The sequence below is a fragment of the Bos indicus genome, chromosome 24 (genome assembly GCF_029378745.1).
Source record: "Bos indicus isolate NIAB-ARS_2022 breed Sahiwal x Tharparkar chromosome 24, NIAB-ARS_B.indTharparkar_mat_pri_1.0, whole genome shotgun sequence".
NCBI classification, from domain to species: domain Eukaryota; kingdom Metazoa; phylum Chordata; class Mammalia; order Artiodactyla; family Bovidae; genus Bos; species Bos indicus.
Window position 1 is genome coordinate 37,397,276 of NC_091783.1, and position 21,885 is coordinate 37,419,160.

Here is a 21,885-nt window from a genome sequence, read left to right on the forward strand (position 1 = left end):
GTCCATGGGTCGCAAAGAGTCAGACACAACTGAGCAACTGAACAAAAACAACAAAGGCATATTGAGTTAAGTTGCTTCTGCCCATCTTAGGCATAAAATATTTGCTGTTAGTGTTCCATTTAATAGAAAGTATTTAATACTCCATCTTTCAGTTTTATAAATAACAAGTTGACTAATATAAAGCCTTTGACTATATTGTTTCTTGAGTATTTAAAAGGACTCACAAAGTAGGATTCAACCCTTAATCACTTAAAATTTTTTTACATTGTCTTCTGAGTTAGGTAGCATCCCTGACATATGGGTCTGAACATCATTTTGTACCTTATTCACATAGAAAATAAGCACTATTTTATGCACATAGAAAAATGAAATTAGAAGTACTTTCAAACCAGAAAACCAGACTTTTTTTAGTGGCTACCTTTGAGTTCTCAATAAGTCATAAGGAATTAAGACACATAAGGACTTTGTCATTACTGAATTACATATATGGAATTCGTATTTAAATATACATGAATATGCTCATAATGTTCACAGGTGTGTGTGTGTGTGTGTGCTTACTTATTCCCAGAAAGCTGGATATTTTTTTAAAATACTGTTATTGATCCTTAAAGTATAGAAAATCTCATATATCATATACTCTTGACTAAATTGATTTCTTCCACAGGTTCGTATGTAAACCCACTGTATATATTTATTAAACATATGGGTGTTTATATGCCCATTCCCATGAATACTGAACATTTTTGTGTGACTAGAGTCTCAAAGGGTCAAATAGTAAACATTTTAGGCCTGTGAGCCAGGAGACAAAATTGAGGGTGTTATGAACATATTTATATAACCATTTAGAATGGAATCATTTAAAACTGTATAAACCATTCTTAGCCCATGGACTAAAGTATAGTCAGTGTATTTAACCTATAGTGTCTAGTAATTCATACAAAAAGGCAATAAACAGTCTTAAACCTGACTAATATAATATATTTTTAAACAAAGAAAGTTACGTTTTTTGAAAGCTGAGTGTCAAGAGTGTTTGAAAGCTGTGTTTAAGGAAATGGCCATGTCTGTTGGAAGCAATGATGTTCTAATAATGCCATGTTTAATGCATTCTTCCCCCAACCCCAAATTTGTGTGGAATTAGATTGAATACTGAATATCAAACAGGATGTAAACACTGACTGAGAAGGTGAATTTTTTTTTTTTTAATTGTGGTAAAAGTCACACTCAGTTGAGTTCAGTCACTCAGTCATGTCTGACTCTTTGTGACCCCGTAAACTGCAGCACGCAAGGCTTCCATGTGTATCACCAACTCCCAGAGCTTGATCCAACTCTTGTCTATCAAGTTGGTGATGCCATCCAACCATCTTATCCTCTGTTACATAAAATATACTATTTCAGCCATACTTAAACTATACAGCTCAGTGGCACTGAGTACACTCATATTGTTGTGCAACTCTCACCATCATCCATGTCCTGAATTTTTCACTTTCCTAAACTGGAACTCTGTCCCCATTGAACACCAAGTCCCCATTCTCGCTCCAAACCTCTCTTCCATCCACTAGCCCCTGGCATCTACCAGTGTACTTTCTGACTGAATTTGACTATTCCAGTTACCTCATATAAGTGGACTCAAACAGTATTTGTATTGGTGCAGACAAATACTGTTTGACTCCACTTATATGAGGTAACTGGAATAGTCAAATTCAGTCAGAAAGTATACTGGTAGATGCCAGGGGCTAGTGGAATGCATTTTAAGGTTAACATATGTCCTACACACAGTTTGTATCTTCTTTTCCCTGTACAGTAAATTTATTAAAGTCAAGCAGCTGAAGAAAATTAAGATTTAATAAGCACCAGTCTTGTGCCAGGATCTAAACTGTGTTTTTTTCTTTCGTTTACTGTGAACGTTAAAAGTAGCTCCATGTGTTACTGTAACACAACACTCAGTGTTGCTGGCTCTTCTTTCCTAAAATACTGTTTTGATATGATATCAATAGTTTTAATCGAATATCTCTGGTTTCTTTGTAGATCTTCTTCAGCAGTACCGCACTGCTGTGTGCAGGTTGGGCAGTGTGAACGAGGATCTTAATGGGCAGCTGAAGTACCTTCACACTCCCGATATGAAGAGGAAGAAACAAGAACTTGATGAACACGAAAAGAATCTCAAACTGATAGAGCAAAAACTAGGTACTGTACTTTTTGCGAGATCCTTCTCTGCAGGAAGATAGTGTGCATGATTGGAGAGAATTGAGCTCCAGGAAGAAAGAGTGTGAATGACCCAGAACTTAAATCATAGACACTCTCGACCTCCGGGTGAACTGACAAATGTTTGTAACTATTCTCTCAGCAGGCATAATAAGAAGCATTCCCAGTATTATTTATTAATTATTCTTCTATAAATTAAGAGGTATTTGCTTTCATTGCTTATAATAATTCTGGTCCTTTGAAAGTTAATTTTCTCTGTTTTCTTTCTGTCTTTGCAGGAATGACTCCCACACGTAAGTGTAATGATTCACTGCCTCACCCAATGACAGACTGTCCAGTTCCTCCCAAGAGAATAAGAAGAGAAGCTGCAAGACAAAACAGGTGAGGCTACTGTGCCCTCAAAGCTCTTGGCTCATCATACTTTAACAATAGCATGAGGGTGTTTACTTGCCTGCCCTGAACCAGAATTAATTTTGTTTTCTTTTTAACCGAATTGAGTGATGGCTAATGAAAATAAGATGGAATTATTTTATATTTCCTCCTAGGATACTCTAAAAAAATCATTTTCTAAAATGATTTTTTGCACATTATTTGAAAACTTTCAAATACATTACATTCTGCTTTATAGGCTCAGCAACTTGACAAATACAGACTATGCAGAATCACTCGTACATTACTCATTTAAAAGTTGCTTATAGTATATTGTTTGGAAAATCACATGCCATTTGCACAACTAACCAAGAAGCCAACAAAGCCATCTGCAGCCTAACTCAATGAAGAAAATTGTCCATTTCAGATTAGATACTAGTAAGCCCATCCCACAGAAAGGCGCATAGTACTGGGGTTTCTTGTATTTCACGAATGTTCATTTGGAGTCTGCCTGAGTAAGTTTCTCCTATTGACCTTTGAGGAGTTCCACTGAGACCATGATATTTAGAATTGGTATTCCATGCCCTGTCCATCTACATAGTCTGTATTTATTGTAACTATTTGATTATTTTGTGCTCTGTGTTCCTGGGTAAATAAATGTGACATGGTTCTTGCCCCCATAGGAGGTCTGTAATCTTGTACCGAAGGGGGACAGTTCAAAAAAGTAAACCTTTTTCTGTATGTAAAAATATAGAATGATGTTAAGTTTTTACAACAGAACAGAGCACAAAGTGATACAGAACAGTGGGAGAACGTGATTGGCTGTTAGGGAAGATGCATTTAGCAGAGAACTGAAGGATGGGAAGTCAGCTCTGTAGGGATGGCTTATAGTCAGAGGGAGAAGAGGCGTGAAAGCACTAAGAAAACAACACGCCTGGCATGCCTGAGGAACTGTAAAGATGCTTGTGAGGCTAAAGGATAGTGGGTAAAAGCGAGGAGCCCCTAAGATGTGGTTGGAGAGCTAGACGGAAGCCACAGTATGCCTCTCCCCAAAATAGTATCTTGAAAAAATGACACCAGGTCCTTACAGTGAACATTGATATATTCATATAGAAAAGACATGTTCATTCTTTCCTTACATGAACATTCTGGCTAATCAAATAACTGAAGAAAGTTCTTTATAGAAGTTCTTCTTTATAAAGTTCTTTATATGAGAAGGAAGTGTATAAGAAGTCGGATAAAATGAAAACATCACTTTAAGCTTCCACTCAGTCTTTCTCAACTGGAGTTCTTTGCAGGAATTAAGCACTGCAGAAAACCATGACACTCCTGGGACAGTTCACACAGCTAACATTCTGGATGAATAAAAGGAGGTTAATTCATTGCATAGAATAGATACCTTAAGGTGTTAGAGTGTAAATCTCTCATGAATTGGAGATTTAACTGCAAAAGTATACAGAAAAGAAGGGAAATTTAGGAACAAGTTAAATGATGCCACCAGGCAGCAATTAGCCAAATCTAGAATGTCAAGAATGGGACACTATAAATGATGATTTTGTTAATAAATCAGTGACATTAAAAGAAACATAGGGAGGGACTTCCCTGGTGGCACAGTGGGTAAGAATATGCCTGCCAATGCAGGGGACAGGGATTCGATCCCTGGTCCAGGAATATTTTACGTGCCACAGAGCAACTAAACCCACGCGGCACAACTCCTGAAGCCCGTTGTGTCCTAGAACCCTTGCTCCACAACAAGAGAAGCCGCTGATGAGAAGCCCGCATGCTGTGACAAAGATGCCTAGGGAGAAGGATGAACCATTGGTTATAGAATAAAAATAACCGAGAGGTGTAACCGTCAAGTGCACATTGTACAGCTTCTTTGGACCTGGATTTGAATCTTCAGGATGACAATTTTGAAAAAATTGGGGTAAATTTTCAATCACCTGGATATTAGATATATTGAGGAATTGTGATTTTTGTGTATAGCAGTATCATAGAGTTTACAGTAAAATAAATATATAGTTAGAAATATGTACAGAAGTATTTAACAGTTGAATAATATGTCTGGGATATATTCTAAAACACTAGAAGACAAAAAAGTGACAGTAAATCAAAACAAGAAAGGGCAAAAGGTTATTATTTCTCCTGCTTTTCTGTAGGCTTGCCATAAATGGTAAAGAAGTATTTTATGGTAGATGGGGAACATTTTTCCAGTTTTTTAAGAGACCAAGTGAGGAAGTTCCTGCCAAGCAGTTCTAGATTAAAGTCCATGTTCATAGACTCTCCTGCATGGACTTAACTACAGTTAAGACTTACAGTCACTGCAGAACCACAACCGATGCCATTGATCTGGACCTTGTTAATTAAGATTTTGTAGCAATTCAGAGGTGGTATGGGCTAAAGTTTCTTTTTTTAGTTTGTTAGTAATGGTATTTAGTAATAGTAATGGTATTTTCATTAAAGTAATGCATGTATATAAATCAAATGGTGTATATATTTAGTATACTGTATAATGTGAACTGCTGCTGCTGCTAAGTCACTTCAGTCGTGTCTGACTCTGTGTGACCCCATAGACGTCAGCCCACCAGGCTCCCCCGTCCCTGGGATTCTCCAGGCAAGAACACTGGAGTCGGTTGCCATTTCCTTCTCCAATGCATGAAAGTGAAAAAGTGAAAGTGAAGTCGCTCAGTCGTCTCCGACTCTTAGCGACCCCATGGACTGCAGCCTACCAGGCTCCTCTGTCCATGGGATTTTCCAGGCAAGAGTACTGGAATGGGGTGCCATTGCCTTCTCCTAACGTGAACTACACATATAATTTAACATTTTCTAGGCACCATTTTAAAAGAAGCCGCGAGATTAAATTTTAATAGTATATTTTATTGAACACAGTATACAAAGTATTATCATTGCAACATACTGCCAGTAGTATAGAAATTATTAATGAGACATTTTAAATTCTCTTTCATACAAAGTCTTCAAAATTCAGAGGACAGCAAATCTGTTAGGACTAGCCACATTGCAAGTGCTCTGGAGCCACACGTGGCTCATGGCTACCAGACTGGACAGCACAGGTATCAAAAGAACTCACGGTGATGAGATCTTGTTCCTCTGTACCCTTACCCCATCCTGGTTCCCAGAGGCAGCCTTGGTTTTAACTGCTGTAGTTTTTCTGTTTTTGGTACAGATTTATGTATGTCAGTCTTGTTTTATCAGTTTTCAGACAGTGCAGTCCACCCAGCACCTTGGTGCGGAGGTCTGTCTTGTGTTGCCCATCTAATGACTTTTGAACTAAATTGTTCTTGTGGTTATTTGGTTACGTTCTCTCTTGCAACCAACAACGAAGACCTCTGTGCTTTTTTCAAAGTTATTGAGTGATAAGCAACATATATTATTATGGCTCTGACTATGATACAGGCAGAGTTGTGCGCTAGGATTACATTTCCCTCTGTAAGATTCTAATGCCATGACCCCACTTAGGCCACCAGTGTTCCAAACATCAGAGTCAAGTAAATCTTCTAAACAATCAGTTCTTAAAATCATGTTGAATTTTAATCCAGTTCTTAGACTGTTTCTTGAATGTTGTGAATGTCTCTGGAGTTTCTAATAGTCTTCCTTTTTTCCTTCACTGTGTAACTTGATCATGTATTCTTCCACCTGCTTTAGTAACTGTTACTAGTAATCCTGTAGGTCTTCTGGGTCCTTGCTGGCTGCTCTCTCGGCAATCCATTGTTTCTCGGCTTCCTTGTCATTCTCTTATAACTTCTTAGGAAAGTGTATAAATAGAAACTGCATGTCTGAATCTGTCTTCCTCTGCCTTCACATTTGATTAAGGTTTTCTGGGGATTACAGGATAGAAACAAGGCTGGAATATCAAGGAGGAGGTTCTGGGAATAATCAAGAGACAGTGGGAACCTTGGACTCAGAGAAGTCCAGCCCAAAACAGGAGGGAGCGAAATGGAAGAGGAGAGAAAACAGAGCCTAGACCATGCCAAGTTTTCAACCCCAGGCTTTAAGAGCTCTGTTCTCTTTTTTCTAGGTATTAACACTTTCACCAGGAAGTTAGATAACAATGCTAATTAGTTAATTAAAAGCTGGTATCATGGCTTCCGATGTAGTTGGTGGCGCCCTAGAGGCTTGTCTGTTGCCAACATCTACACACTAGCAACCTGCTAGTTGGCTCTCCAGCCATACCCTTAAAGCAAAGCCTTCTTGTCCACTCCCCTGCTCCCTCATCCCTTAAAATTCCTACTCAGAGAGCAGCCTTAATGGGAAAACAGTTCTATTTTTATTAATAGTAGACTAAATCCAGACCAGCAGCACAGTCCTTTTTCTTAAGTGTAATTGTACAGCTGAGAGTCATTATGCATTTGAGGGGAGTCAACAACATGTGAGGGGAAATCCAAGATAAATAACAAAACCAACCCTGGAAGATGATTCAGCTGAACTCTCTTAAAAACTGTGTGTAATTTCTGATTAGATTGTGGAAGGAGTTACATTTGTGAAACCAAGAGGATATTAGGAGAAAGATACAGCCAGGACAGGATTACAGATCCCATTGCTGAAATTAAACCCTTTAAAGGACAGCAGCAGAAGCCAGGCAAGGAGGGGGAAAAAATTTAAAGGACTAACGTAAAGGAAACTTCCCAGAAAAATAGTGGGAAATATGTGAAGAGAAAGGGGGAGATGTAGAGAACCAATTCAGACTATCAGGAATCCTAGAAAGAAGAAAATGGAGAAGAAACAACTTGTGGAAGAGAATTCCCAGGGATGAAAGGGCCTGTTGAAGGCCCAGTACAATGACTGACAGAACATAACACCAAGAAAATTCATAGCAAATTTGTGGAATAACAAGGGTGAAGAGTGTAAATGTTTTCAGAGATAGACCCATATTGTCAGTACAGCTTTTTTGCATACACAAAAAAACAAACATAAAAAAGCTGTTGTCATCAAGCTTTGTGGTGGCAGGTGAGAAGATGTAGATCGCATATTTGCTGTATTCTAACCTGTGGCTTCCTGTTTACATCCTGCTTATCTTTGGGAAATCTAATATCACTTTAAATTTCTATTTAAAATTTAAACCACTGTTTAATTAGTAATTTCCTCATCCCCAGTCTCTATCTGTTCTCCATAATTCACACTATATCAAAAATGTTACTGCATTTGAGATGAAAGTATCTTTAATATTGAAATAGTGATTTCATCCATACAATGGAAAACAAATTCAGCAGTAGGAAATAGCAACATATGATATGTGTTTATATGTTGTTATTAGTGTGTGTGTATTACCTATTTATATATTGTTGGCTTTTATAGGGATTATATATCATATTTCATCAACTGTAAGATGTCAGTAACTATTAAAAACATCATTATTCCATGAGGCACTGAAAGAAAACACTGCAGATTAACTCATGACATTATAAAGTGGTGTCAGAGATGTTAAATGTAGGAAAATGTGGATTTTAGAATCAACAGAATATACTTAGCAGTATATATTATGCAGTAGACTCATTTCCTTCAGTAGAGACTTCGGTTTTCTAATCGATTTTCTACTTATAAAGATAACAAATTAGCTCTTTACCAAAATTGTGTGTCTTTTATCTGGAGATGGCAGTTCAGGGAACTGTTGTTTAAAAAGAAAGTATAGGGCTTCCTTGGTGGTTCAGGGGTAAAGAATCCGTCTGCCCAGTGCAGGAGACACAGGTTCAATCCCTGGTCTGGAAAGATCCCACTAAGGCTGTGTGCCACAATTATTGAGCCTGTGCCCCAACTGAGCCCATGACCCCAACTACTGAGCCCATGTGCCACAACTGCTGAAGCGTATGCACCTTAGAACCTGTGCTCAGCAGCGAGAGAAGCCGCTTTAATTAGAAGCCCTTGTACCACAACTAGAAAGTAGCCCCTGCTTGCCACAACTAGAGAAAAAGCGATGAAGACCCCAGCACAGCGCCCCCCCCCAAGAAGAAAAAGAAAATATATCTGAGTAAGAAAATATCTGCATAAATATATACTAAGATGTTCACCCTCTGTATGTAAATAGAGTTATAAGTATTTTTGAATGTTTTTGCTTTATCTTTGTGACCTTTCTCTAATAAGCATTATAATTCTTGTTAAAATTTTTAAATGGTAATTTCATTTTAGGAAAGGGGAAAATAAGCAATAATCTGCAAAATTTGGATCTAGGATATACCACTCCAAAGAACTATGCTACACAGAATTTATCTCTTCCTCTGTATATGTTAACTTCTGCTTTGCTGTCAAGCTTTTGTTTGTTGCATACATGTGAAAGAAATGCTTACATACAAGGATTTAATTAAGTCTGTTTATACCAAGAATTACTATAATTACTAGAACACGGTTCCACTGCGTATTTAACCACCCAGGTCTGATGAGGGAGTTACAGGGGAGGAGAACTTTGGTATATAAAACTTAACTGTGTTTTTTTTCCACTTTGATCAGGATTATAACCAAAACTGATGTGTGAGAGATGACAGAAAGGAGGCCATTAGTCTCCCTAAGAATGCCCTGCCTTCTGCAGCTCTGTTTCAGAAGACCAAGAGGGTGACTTATGATGAATATTTCTGGGGATGATACAAGAACCTAGGCTTGCATTTCCATGTTTAGCCAAACAGGACTGGAAGCAACCATTCAGTTTTGTCAATCTCACTGGACAGTGTGGGCTTACTGGAATTATTCCAGTTGTCAGGCCTTTTGGTTGTCGTTATCTTGCAAATGTGTCAGAGGAAAATACGCAATTACAGCAGTGACTGCACAGCTGACACATAGCATTTATTAATCCTGAAGACAAGTGTATGTACTGTTTTTCAGTATGTTTATCATGAATATGCTAGAACTGTTTCTTGAGAGCAGACCTTTTTATTACTTTTGTGTGAATTTATTTAACAAAACTTTTTGTTGTGTCTAAGGAAAGTTCTAGAGGTTAGGTATTTAATTGGAAATTGAGAGGAAACTTGTAATTCAGAATAAAATCAGAAAAGCACAGGTATCTCGGAATTCACATCTTAAGATACATGGAAAAATATTAAATTGATGGGTTAACTTTTGACAGCATTTTAAATTTCTAAAGATTTATCTTGTGTATATATGTATATATATATAATATGCAGCAGCATCAGTTTTATAAACATCGTTTGACTTTATTAATACTAGATTATATAGTCTCAGCCTTAATTCTACATTTATGTTATTTTGTAATTTTTTATTACTATTTTTAAAGAGTTAAAGAAGTTGTACACTCCCTCATTAAGGGAATAAAGGTCTGCTAGAAGTTTGCTGCAAAAACATTTGAATTGTGTATTAATTCATGCTAATGTATGTCGATATATGTCTTTGTTGTCAGTCCAGGACTATTGGTTTATGTAGTTATTTTGTAAGGAAATACTTTTGGTACAGTTTTGTGGCCCAGCAAATGTGTGTGTTTTTTAATCCTTTCTGAATATACAGTGAGGTTAATAAAGAAGATTGTTCCTTCCTGTTGAATAGGTGTGTTTTCCTTTTTCAAAATTTAAAGTTCCATGAAAATTACCTTAGTGTAAATTATTATGATGTTTAACCTCGCTTTATAATTGGAAGGCATTTAACTGTTTTGTGAAAGAAAGAAGCAAAATGGCAGTAATGAGAATTAGTTAAAAGAAAGAGTGGATTTCAAAGAGTGGATTCCTTTTAAGTAAAACTAACTACTTATTAGTTATTAAATATTAGTGTCAAAAAGATAAGTTTCATCTTCTAAGTGTTTTTAACTTTTTGAGGTTATGACTTGGTTACTTACAGTTATTATGAAATGGATAGGATTAATATTTTTAGTCTGTAACTTTCAGATACTTTTAGTAAAAAAGTTTTAATTTGTCTCATTTTACTACATCTAATGTCTGCTAAACATTTTCATGGAATCATTTCATAGTTATATAGTTATAAATTTACTGTTATAGATGTTAATTTAAGATAATATTATTTTGCATGTCTTTTGAACACTTCAGAAAGAGATTGTTACATTTTAGCAGGCATATGTTTAGATTTAGAGATAAGTACCACAGAGTCAGACACGACTGAAGCGACACAGCAGCAGCAGCATTAAAATTTGTGGGAGGACTCTTGGCCTAAAAATTACTTATCTTAAATATAAGGCGAAGTTTCTCCACATCTGACTGGGGCAGGCAGTTATTTCACTTATGAATTCATCAATAACTTGAGTTTCTGAAAATACTTTACTAGTTAGAATTAATTCCCTTTTAGAGAGAAATCAAATTCATGTTAAAGAATCACTATTCCAAGGGACAAGCAATAGAGAGACATTGGTTATATTGTTTTACATTAGGAAGCCTAATTTCAAAGTAAAGTAATGTCTGATAATAGAAATTCCTAGTGTTCTGATTCCTTACAGTCCAGTAACAAATAGCATGAGGTAGAAAATATTTAAATTTTTGTATAGTATCATATTTAAATCTTATTAGTAGAATTTGTTTATATCTTTTTCACTTGTGTCTCGTCAGTTATTCTTAACTTCTGAAATTCTTGGTCGAAATGGAACATAATGTCTCATTTGTCTGATTTCATCTTAGTGGGAATAAAGAATTATGTTGCTTGACCTATTTATTTGATATCCACTATGAATATTTGAATTTTTTTATTAGGAATAATTAAACAATAGGAGTTCACTTTTATACTATACAAGACCATTTGTTATGTTGGGCTAGAAATGACAGGATAATAAAAGATGAATCTTATACTTTGCATTTCTTATGATTTCACTAGTTCTACGATATACTGATAAATGAATGCCAAATTCAGTGAAAAAATACACTTCCATGTTTTTGTAGACTAGAAATATGCCTTGATTTGTTAATCATATTGCACATTTCTCTTCTTCAATAATTTTGCAGAGTGAATTTCTTCTATGAAGAGTTGCTGGGGGTTCCTTTATGGCCTAGTAGTTAGGATTCCGGGCTTTCACTGAAATCCATCCATGGTCCGGGAACCAAGATTCTGCAAGCTGCACTGTGCAGCCAAGAAGAAAAGGGAGAACTGCTGACAGTTCAACTATGGTCCTTGGATCAAATACTAACAAAAAGTCAAAAGAATCATTTTTTTTAATGTGTTTAATAATAATATTGAGCTCTGGCTACATTTGTGTTAAATGTTCATGTGTCGATTGCCTGATGTTTTTATAGTAGAATATAGATGTGAAGGACAAAGTAGCCTGGCATGCTACAATCCATGGAGTCACAAAGAATCGGACATGACTTAACAACTGAACAGCAACAATTGGTTAGAATGAAATACCAATTTCATGAGACATTTATAAATAGGATTACTGGGATGTTTCAAAATGTAAAATTAAAAAGTACTTGGCCTTAGTTTGAAATACAGAATGGTTTTTATCAGAACATTCATAAATTCATTAATGTAGCAGATACATATATCTGCTATATGCAAACCAGTGTGTCCAACCTATGGAAGGAGATAATAGCTACCACATGCTGAGTAAAACATTTACATATATTTTCATACATGTTTGATCCCCAAGTTAAATAAACATTGTATAAACTCTGCCTGTGCTAATCTAGGCTTTAAAACTCAGCAGCTTCAAGACTAGGACAAATTATTTAACCTGTCTGTATCTCAGCTTTTCTCATCTTTAAAATGAGGATAGAAAAATCTGGCTTAAAACTCAACATTCAAAAAACTAAGATCATGGCATCTGGTCTCATCACTTCATGACAAATAGGTAAAAAATGGAAGCAGTGACAGATTTTCTCTTCTTGGGCTCCAAATTACTGTGGATGGTGACTGCAGCCATAAAATTAAAAGTGAGCTTCTTGGAAGGCCATGACAAACCTAGACAGACGTCACTTTGCTGACAAAGGTCTGTCTAGTCAAAGTTCTGGTCTTTCCAGTACTCATGTATGGATGTCAAGAGTTGGACCATAAAATAGGCTGAGCACTGAAGAACTGATGCTTTTGAACTGTGGTGCTGGAGAAGACTTGAGAGTCCCTTGGACAGCACAGGAGATCAAGCCAGTCCTGAATATTCATTGGAAGGACTGATGCTGAATCTGAAGCTCAAATATTTTGGCCACCTGATGCAAATGGCTGACTCATTGGAAAAGACCCTGATTGCCAGGAAAGTTTAAAGGCAAAAGGAGAAGAGGGTGGCAGAGGATGAGATGGTTGGATGGCATCACTGATTCAATGGACATGAACTTGGGTGAACTCCAAGAGGTGGGAGGAACAGGGAAGTCTGGTGTACTGCACTCCATGGCGTTACAAAGAGTCTGACACGACTTAGCAAATGAAAAACAATATACCTATTTTGTAGGGTTTCATAATCAAATGAAACAACTGAATGGTGAATGTTGTTTGGCATGTAGATTTCCAGTGGATGTCATTTTCTTCCCTTTGTTAGGCAGTTATACAGACAGTCACTACATCTGATGAGAGGTATGTGTGAATTGTAGGGAGATGATGGAGCATGTGACACTGAAACTGGACCTTGATGGGTTTGTAGGATTTATGTGTGCTGCGATTTGGGGAAGGACAAGTAGAATGCTACGAGTGAAGACAATGCGACATAAAAGGCAGCGTTTCTTTGGAAGGAGCTCAAACTGACTCGAGTCCAAGGGAAAGTAAAATCAGATATAACCTGGAAGCGGATCTCTAAGACCTTGGGCTTTTAAGGAAATATTGAATCAGTACAAGTAAGTTTTTCAGCAGTCCTAATTAAACCTGTGCTTTAAGAATTAAATGTGAAAAAAAAAAAAAAAAAAAGAATTAAATGTGGGGGAATCCCCTGGCAATCCATTGGTTAGGACCCTGTGCTTCCACTGTAGGGGCAGGGTTGGGGGCACATAGGCTCAACCCCTAATCTGAGAACTAAGATGCTTCATGGTGCTACCAAAAAAGAAAAATGAATTCTATGACAATATTAAAGAGTTAAATGTGCAGGGTACAACTTTTGCTAAGACAGCCTGAGGAGCTCTGCTGACCCTGCTCCCCAGTAACTGGTAAGAAGTATTAAAAGTAACCATTTAAAATCTCTAGGGACTTGCCTGGTGGTCTGAGGGTTAAGAATCCACCTGCCAGGGACGCAAGTTCAATCCCTGGTCCGGGAAGATTCCACATGCCATTGAGCAATTAAGCCTGTGTGCCACGACTACTGAGACTATGCTCTAGTGCCTGTGAGCCCCAGCTACTGACCCACAATGCCCTAGAGCCCGTGCTCCACAAGAGAAGCCACTGAAATGAAAAGCCCAGGCACTGCAACTCGTGCAGCAAGGAAGACCCAACACAGCGATAAATATTTTTTAAAAACTTACCTAAAACTTCTAAGACTCTAAGGACAGAATTAGTAAATGAAGAAACATCTATTCAAGAAAATATAAGAAAATTCTGCAGCAAAGTTGAGAATCTAGTATTTTAAACCAAACCTGATTGTCCCACCTCCCAGCTCAGTGAGGTGAAGGCCCCAGTCCAGACTGCTGCAGCCAGGAATCTCACGCCCTTGTCCCTCTACCTCCCAGCCAGGAGGAGCAAGACTTCAGTGCTTTCTTACTGTGCCCACAACTGCCTTTTGCTTCAGTCCCAGGTCAGTGTGGTGTAGTGTTGAGGGCTGTCTCCTTCCTCCCAGGCCCCACTTGTAGGATGGAGGCTCTGCCCTGGATGTGGCGTGCTGAGAATAATGTAGCCTTGATAGCCCTTCCTCCAGCCCATGAGGTGGTGGTTCCAGCCCAGGAGAAGTAAGCCAAGAGGACCTCAAGTAGTACCCCCCCGCAAACCATGTTTAGCCACAAGAGTACAGTGTTACTCAGAAATTTGCCATCATCCCCAGCTTCAGAATACTGGCTCTGAGATTTTGTTTGGAAGGAAGGAGGGGAGATAAATAGTTCCTAATTGCTTCACAAAGGAACTGGCTTTGTTTACAACATGGAGAAATTTAAAGAGAATTCTCAAAAAACAATGGAGGTTGTATAGGAAATAGGGAAGAGGTCCATGGATCTAATGAAGATAAAGTATATAGGCTGGCTAGCTTTCAGGAATAAGACACCTGGAAGAAGCCCTCCTTGGGTCTTTAAATATCAAACACTGGGAACAAATATCAAAGAACAAATGTCAGTCACCGGGAGATAATGAAGGACAGTGAAGCCTGGCGTGCTGCAGTCCATGGGGTCACAGAGTCGGACACGACAGTGACTACACAAGAACAACCTCAGAAACTTAATCCCCCTCAAGAAAAAAGCTATAATCTGATTAAAAATTTTTGCTTTAGGACATTGATATAAATAATAGAGCAATGAACCAGCTATTCATGGATCTAACACCTTTAATATCTGATTGTAGGGTCAAGGAAAGAGAGTCCCAACAACACCTCTGTTATCCCAAAGTGACTTGGGGCATACCTGGAGCTGTGCCTCCCTGAAGAGGAACGTCCAATTTAACACTGGAGGATGGATGGAGATGTAGATTTCACTAAAATAATCTGGAAAACGGGCTTCCCTGGTGGCTCAGACAGTAAAGAATCTGCCTGCAATGCAGGAGACCCAGATTCAGTCCCTGGGTTGGGATGATCCCCTGGAGAAGGAAATGGCTACCTACTCCAGTATTCTTGCCTGGAGAAGCCCATGGACAGAGGAGCATGACCATTTACTAACTTAGGAAATAAGCCCCAGAGAGGGTTGAACCAGTACCCAAAGTTGGAATACGTTATCTAAAATGTTGCCCTTTCCAACAAAATATTATGAGATGCAAGGAAATTGAAAAGTATGACTCCCACACTGGAAATAGGGCAGCAGAAACTGCCTGTGAGAACTACTAGTTGTTAGGTTTAACAGAAAAATATTTTGAAGTACCCATTGTCAATTTGATGTTCACAGAACTGAAGAAAAGCTTGATTAAGCAATTGAAGGTACAGTGACAATGTCTTTGTCAAATTAAGGATATCAATAAAAGATTTTTAAACTATATAGAAATTCTGGACTTGAATGATAACAAATAAGCAATTCACTAGAATAACAACATTTATCTGGCAGAAGAGAGAATTAGTGGACTTGGAGATAGAATAATAAGAGACTAGGCAGTTCAAACAGAAAAAAGAATGAAAAATGAGTAGAGGCTAAGAGAAAGTGCACCTAACAAAGTAGGTGGACATATTTTTCAGTTTATTCACAATTTATTATAAAAAGCAATAGTTATGCAGACAGTGAGAGTTCAGAAATAAACCTCTGCTTCTATGGTCAATTGATTTTCATAAAGGGTGTCAAGAATCAACCAAAGGGAAAACAGTCGTCTATTTGACAAATATTTGACACTGTTTGACAAATAGTGCTGAATCAACTGGACAGTAAGCAAAAATGAAATGATCCCACCTCACACCATGTACAAAAATTACCTTTAAAAAGATCAAAAACCTAAATAGAAAAGCAAAAAATTTCAACTCCTAGAAGAAAACATAGAGGTAAATCTTCATGGCCTTGGATTTGGTGAAGAATTCTTAGATACGACACCAAAATCGAGAGCAACAAACGGGGATGATTGGATTTCATCAAGAGTAGACAATTTTGCTTCAAAGTGTACTCTCAACATGAAATGGCAACCAGCAGAATGGTGGAAAATATTTACAAATCATATACCTGATAAGGGACATATCTAGGATATATGAAAAGCCCATGTAATTGAATAATAAAAATACAAACTCAATTTAAAAGTAGACAAAGGATATGAAGAGATATTTCTCCAAAAAAAAAAATACACAGATGCTTAACAAGCACATGAAAGATGTTTTATTATTCATCAGGGAGGGGAACAAAACCACTCTGAGACACTACTTCATGTCCACTAGGATCGCTAATCAAAAAGTCAGATAACAGCAATTTGGTCAAGAAGATGTAGAAATTGGAAGTCTTATGCATTGCTGGTAAGAATGTAAAATGATCCAATCACCTTGGAGAACAGTGTTGATGAGGCAGTTTCTCAAATGATTAATCATAGTATTACCATTTGACCCAGTAATTCCATTCCTGGGTATATACCCAAGAGCAATGAAATCATTTGTCCACACAGAAACTTGTACATGAATGTTATAACAGCATGACTCATATAACTAAAAGGTATCCATCAAGGAATGAATGAAATTTTTAATATCCACCAGGAAAAAATAAAAAATGAAGGAAGCACCAATACATGTTACAATATGGATAAACCACAAAAACATCAAGTGAAAAAAGTAAGTCACAAAAGACCACATACCGTTGTGATTCCACTCCTATGAAAGTTAAGAATAGGAAAATCTATAGAAACAGGAAGATAAGTGGTTGCTTAGAGTGGTGGAAGGGTGTGAAGGAGTAGGAGTCATCTGATAGACAAAAGGTACAGAATTATCCATATGGATTGAATTGTGTGCCCCTAAAAGATTCTGAAGTTCAAACCCTAGTACCTCAGAATTTGGTCTTGTTTGAAAAAGTAATCGAGTGAAAATGAGATCATTAAGGTGGGTTCTAACCCCCATGGAACTGATGTTCTTATGAAAAGGAAAACTGGACACAGACACTAACAGGAGACAGAGAAGACACACAGGGAAAGATGACTGGATACACATCTACACTGAGCAGCTAGAAACCAGAAGAGGAAGGAGGGGGCAGACACTGAATGTTTGTGCCCTCCCCAAATTCATATACTGAAGGCTGTTCACAAATGTGAGGGTGTTTGGAGGTGAGATCTTTGGTTACGAGGGTTGAGCCCAGGTGAATGGGATTAGTGCCCTTATTTATAAAAGAGACATCAGAGAGATCCCCTTCTCCTTCCACCATATGAGGACACAGCAGAAGGACAGCCACCAAGAAGCAGGTTCCCATCAGATGCCAAATCTACCCACACCCTAATCTCGGACTTCCCAGCTTCCAGACGGTGAGAAAGAAATTTCTTTAGTTATGACCCAGCCAATCTATGGTATTCTCTTTCAGCAGCCTAAACAGACTAAAACAGAAGGATTCTTAAAGCATGGCACTGCCAGGACCTTGATTTCAGACTTGTAACCTCCAAAACTGAGGCATTTATGTTGTTTCAAGCCATCTAGTTTTTGGTACTTTATAATGGCAACCCTAGGAAATTAATACCAGAGGTGACAGCTAAAGAATATAAGATTTCCACATGAGATGATAAAAAGGTTCCCAAAATGACTGTGGTAATGGTTGCACATGTTTGTAAATGTACTGAAACTATTGCATTGTTAATGTTAAATGGATCAATTGTATAGAACATGAATTATATTTCAATTTTAAAATTAATGAGAAATATTGGGTTTAGCCAAAAAGTTAATTTGGGTTTTTCTAACATCTTTCTAAACAAACATTTTGGCCAACCCAATAGAAGACCAAAAATTCATTAATTTGTGGAAATTTAAAAACACATTTTAAAAAAATCAATGAATCAAGGAAAACACAAAGGAAATTAAATACTTAGAGATTAATGAAATATAATACACCAAAACACATGAAACACAATGAAAGCACAACTGAGAGAAATTTATAGCTGTAAATGCTTATATTAATACATAAGAAAGACTGAAATCAACTCTTCCTTTACAACCTAAGGATCTAAAAAAGAACAAACTAAACCCAAAGCTAGTAGAAGGAAGGAAATGATAAAGAATAGAGAAAAGTAAAATAGAATAATCAAAAAGAAAATGATTGATATCAAAAATTGGTTCTTTCAGGCTCTACTACAAAGCCACAGTCATCAAGACAGTATGGTACTGGCACAAAGACAGAAATATAGATCAATGGAACAAAATAGATCTTTGACAAAGGAGGCAAGAATATACAATGGAGAAAAGACAATCTCTTTAACAAATGGTGCTGGGAAAACTGGTCAACCACTTGTAAAAGAATGAAACTAGAACACTTTCTAACACCATACACAAAAGTAAACTCAAAATGGATTAAAGATCTAAACATAAGACCAGAAACTATAAAACTCCTAGAGGAGAACATGGGCAAAACATTCTCCGACCATAAATCACAGCAGGATCCTCTATGACCCACCTCCCAGGATATTGGAAATAAAAGCAAAAATAAATGGGATCTAATTAAAATTAAAAGCTTCTGCACAACAAAAGAAACTATAAACAAGGTGAAAAGACAGCCTTCAGAATGGGAGAAAATAATAGCAAATGAAGCAACTGACAAACAACTAATCTCAAAAATATACAAGCAACTCCTACAGCTCAATTCCAGAAAAATAAACGACCCAATCAAAAAATGGGCCAAAGAACTAAATAGACATTTCTCCAAAGAAGACATACAGATGGCTGACAAACACATGAAAAGATGCTCAACATCACTCATTATCAGAGAAATGCAAATCAAAACCACTATGAGGTACCATTTCACACCAATCAGAATGGCTGCAATCCAAAAGTCTACAAGCAATAAATGCTGGAGAGGGTGTGGAGAAAAGGGAACCCTCTTACACTGTTGGTGGGAATGCAAACTAGTACAGCCACTATGGAGAACAGTGTGGAGATTCCTTAAAAAACTGGAAGTAGAACTGCCATACGACCCAGCAATCCCACTGCTGGGCATACACACTGAGGAAACCAGAAGGGAAAGAGACACGTGTACCCCAATGTTCATCGCAGCACTGTTTATTATTATAGCCAGGACATGGAAGCAACCTAGATGTCCATCAGCAGATGAATGGATAAGAAAGCTGTGGTACATATACACAATGGAGTATTACTCAGCCATTAAAAAGAATACATTTGAATCAGTTCTAATGAGGTGGATGAAACTGGATCCTATTATACAGAGTCAAGTAAGCCAGAAAGAAAACCACAAATACAGTATACTAACGCATATATATGGAATTTAGAAAGATGGTAACGATAATCCTGTATGCGAGACAGCAAAAGAGACACAGATGTATAGAACAGTCTTTTGGACTCTGGGGGAGAGGGAGAGGGGGCTGATTTGGGAGAATAGCATTGAAACATGTATAATATCATATAAGAAACAAATAGCCAGTCCAGGTTCAATGCAGGATACAGGAAGCTTGGGGCTGGTGCACTGGGATGACCCAGAGGGATGGTATGGGGAGGGAGGTGGGAGGGGGGTTCAGGATTGGGAACACGTGTCCACCCGTGGCAGATTCATGTTGATGTATGGCAAAACCAATACAATATTATAAAGTAATTAGCCTCTAATTAAAACAATAAATTTAAATAATAAAAGATCAACAAAATTGACAATCTTTAGCTCAGTGGACTATGGGAGAAAGATACAAATTACTAAAGTCTGAAATGAAAATGGGGACTTTACAAATGATTCTAGAGAAATATAAAGGATTATAAGAGAGTGCTATGAACAATTGTATGCCAAAAAAGTTGGATAACCTAGATGAAACAGACAAATTCCTAGAAACTGCTAAACATGTTGCTTTATTTCTAATCACAACTCTGTGAAACCATTTTAATTCACTGAGAAGAACAGCAGTCATTGTGCACAGAGATAGAACCATCACTATGGCATTGGGCTTACTGCTGAGTCTGGGCTTGTTGAAACGAAGAGAATGATGAGGCTCTCCCCTTGGCAACCCCAAGTTTATCATCCAACTCTAGATTATGCATCTAGGGGTGCAGTTGATGGGTTTTAGGGTATGTGACTGTGCAACTGTAAAAGTAGTGCAGAACTGTTTTCCAAAGCACTTGTACCAGTTTACACCCCCACCAGCAGTGAGGTAGGGTTTCTCTGTGTTCACAGTAGCACTTGGTGCTGTCAGACTTTTAGATTTTTGTCAGTCTGGTAATGCGTAGTGGTAGCGGTATCAGTTTGCATTAGCTATTCATTAATTACTTAGATATTGCTCTGTACGTCCATGATTTATTAATGAGGCTGAACATGTTTTTTTATTGACCGTTTGAGTTTCCTCTTTTGTGAAGGGCAGATTGCTCATTTTTCTATTGGATTGTTTGTCTCTTTCTTGTTGACTTGTTGATTTGTTAAATCAATTCCTCTATCCGTTCCTTATCAGTTATATATTGCAACATGTGAGAGAGTCCAGCTCCTGGAAAGCTTCAGAGAATGAACGAGGACTGTCAGGATCTTGTAGGTGAAGCTGAAGTTCTCCAGGCATAGAGAAAATTCCACACACAGAACAGTTTATGCAGAGATGATATTTGCTTGAGGGCCTCCAAAGTAACTAGAAAAAAAAAAGGTAAAAAGACCTGCTTTCCCTCCTTAGGCAAATGAGATTTGTTTCTGGATTTCATGCTCCTGTTTTTGAAGACTAGTTTTAATTTGGACGAAATGGCTCTGGTGGATTTGTGTGTTTCTCCAGTCTGGCCTTTATCTCTGTACCTCAGCCTTTGAAGGTTCATCTATGATAAAGCATGACATATCTGGAGGGAGTCGCACATTGGACTGAATCACCCTCTAAACAAAGTACTTTCCATTTCCAGACTTGTTCCCTTTCAATGTTGGAAATATTTTAAAGAAATACTTAAAACCCCACCTTTGGGGGGTTTTTCATAGTGGATCTGTCCTTCTAAAGACATAATTTATTTGTGTTTTCCTTGGAATCATTTAGGAACAGCAGTTTAAAGCTCAAAATGGATTTTCCTTTTATTTGTTATCTCTATGGTTGACAGATGCCTCTGACGAAGCTGTGCTTTGGCAGGGCTAGGTTCTTCGTTCCAGTTTTGTAACAGTACAGTGAAGAAGAACTGTAATTCTGAGGCGACATATCAATGCCTCTGAAACCTTATTTGGCCCCTCATTACGTCATTCATTAGGGCAGGAGGCACTCCAGCCAGAGATCACATGCTTTAGCTGAGGGAGAGTGTGACTCTTATTTTGTTTTCTGACAGACGGGGCCTTGGAGTGGGGTGGAGAAGGGTTGAAAAAATTCTTGGCTACATGGGTCCATTTACAAGTGAGAAAGAGAAACAAGATCTCTGGAGGTTGGTCTCCCCAGTTACAGTGGATGAGGTGTAAGCAGAGTTGGCTAAGGCCCAAGGAAAACTTAGAGGGGATAGGATGTTTTCACATTGTTTATATTTGTTAAACGGTTAAACCAAAGCATACGCTTCTGTTCAAAGTTTGAGTTTTCAACTTGATTCTAAGTTAGCATCCCCAGATTATGCCAGTTCTCACTCAAGTTTAATGCCCCTTGCTCCAATATATTATGTATGTTAATTTGATCCACAGTCATAAAAGTTAGACACCTGTCTGCTTTCTGTCACTCATTCAACCAATGTTATTCACCAAGTATTCTGTGCCAGGCACTGTGCTAGCTACTACCAACAAA

At 37.7% G+C, this 21,885-nt stretch overlaps 1 protein-coding gene across 3 annotated transcripts in view; it reads left to right on the forward strand.

The window, feature by feature from the left end:
* Positions 1-11,726, forward strand: part of SMCHD1 (structural maintenance of chromosomes flexible hinge domain containing 1) — a 127,464-nt gene extending 115,738 nt beyond the window's left edge. The window contains exons 46-49 of one of the 3 annotated variants that reach the window (XM_070778867.1): positions 2,026-2,184; positions 2,481-2,583; positions 5,544-5,642; positions 9,031-10,071. In XM_070778867.1, coding sequence (XP_070634968.1) covers positions 2,026-2,184; positions 2,481-2,583; positions 5,544-5,642; positions 9,031-9,055 — 386 coding nt within the window. In that variant the 3' untranslated portion in view covers positions 9,056-10,071. Of the gene's footprint in view, positions 1-2,025; positions 2,185-2,480; positions 2,584-5,543; positions 5,643-9,030; positions 10,072-11,471 lie in introns of those variants that run through there. The other 2 variants (XM_070778868.1, XM_019986735.2) reach the window with 2 other exon arrangements.
* The last annotated feature ends 10,159 nt before the right edge of the window (positions 11,727-21,885 follow it).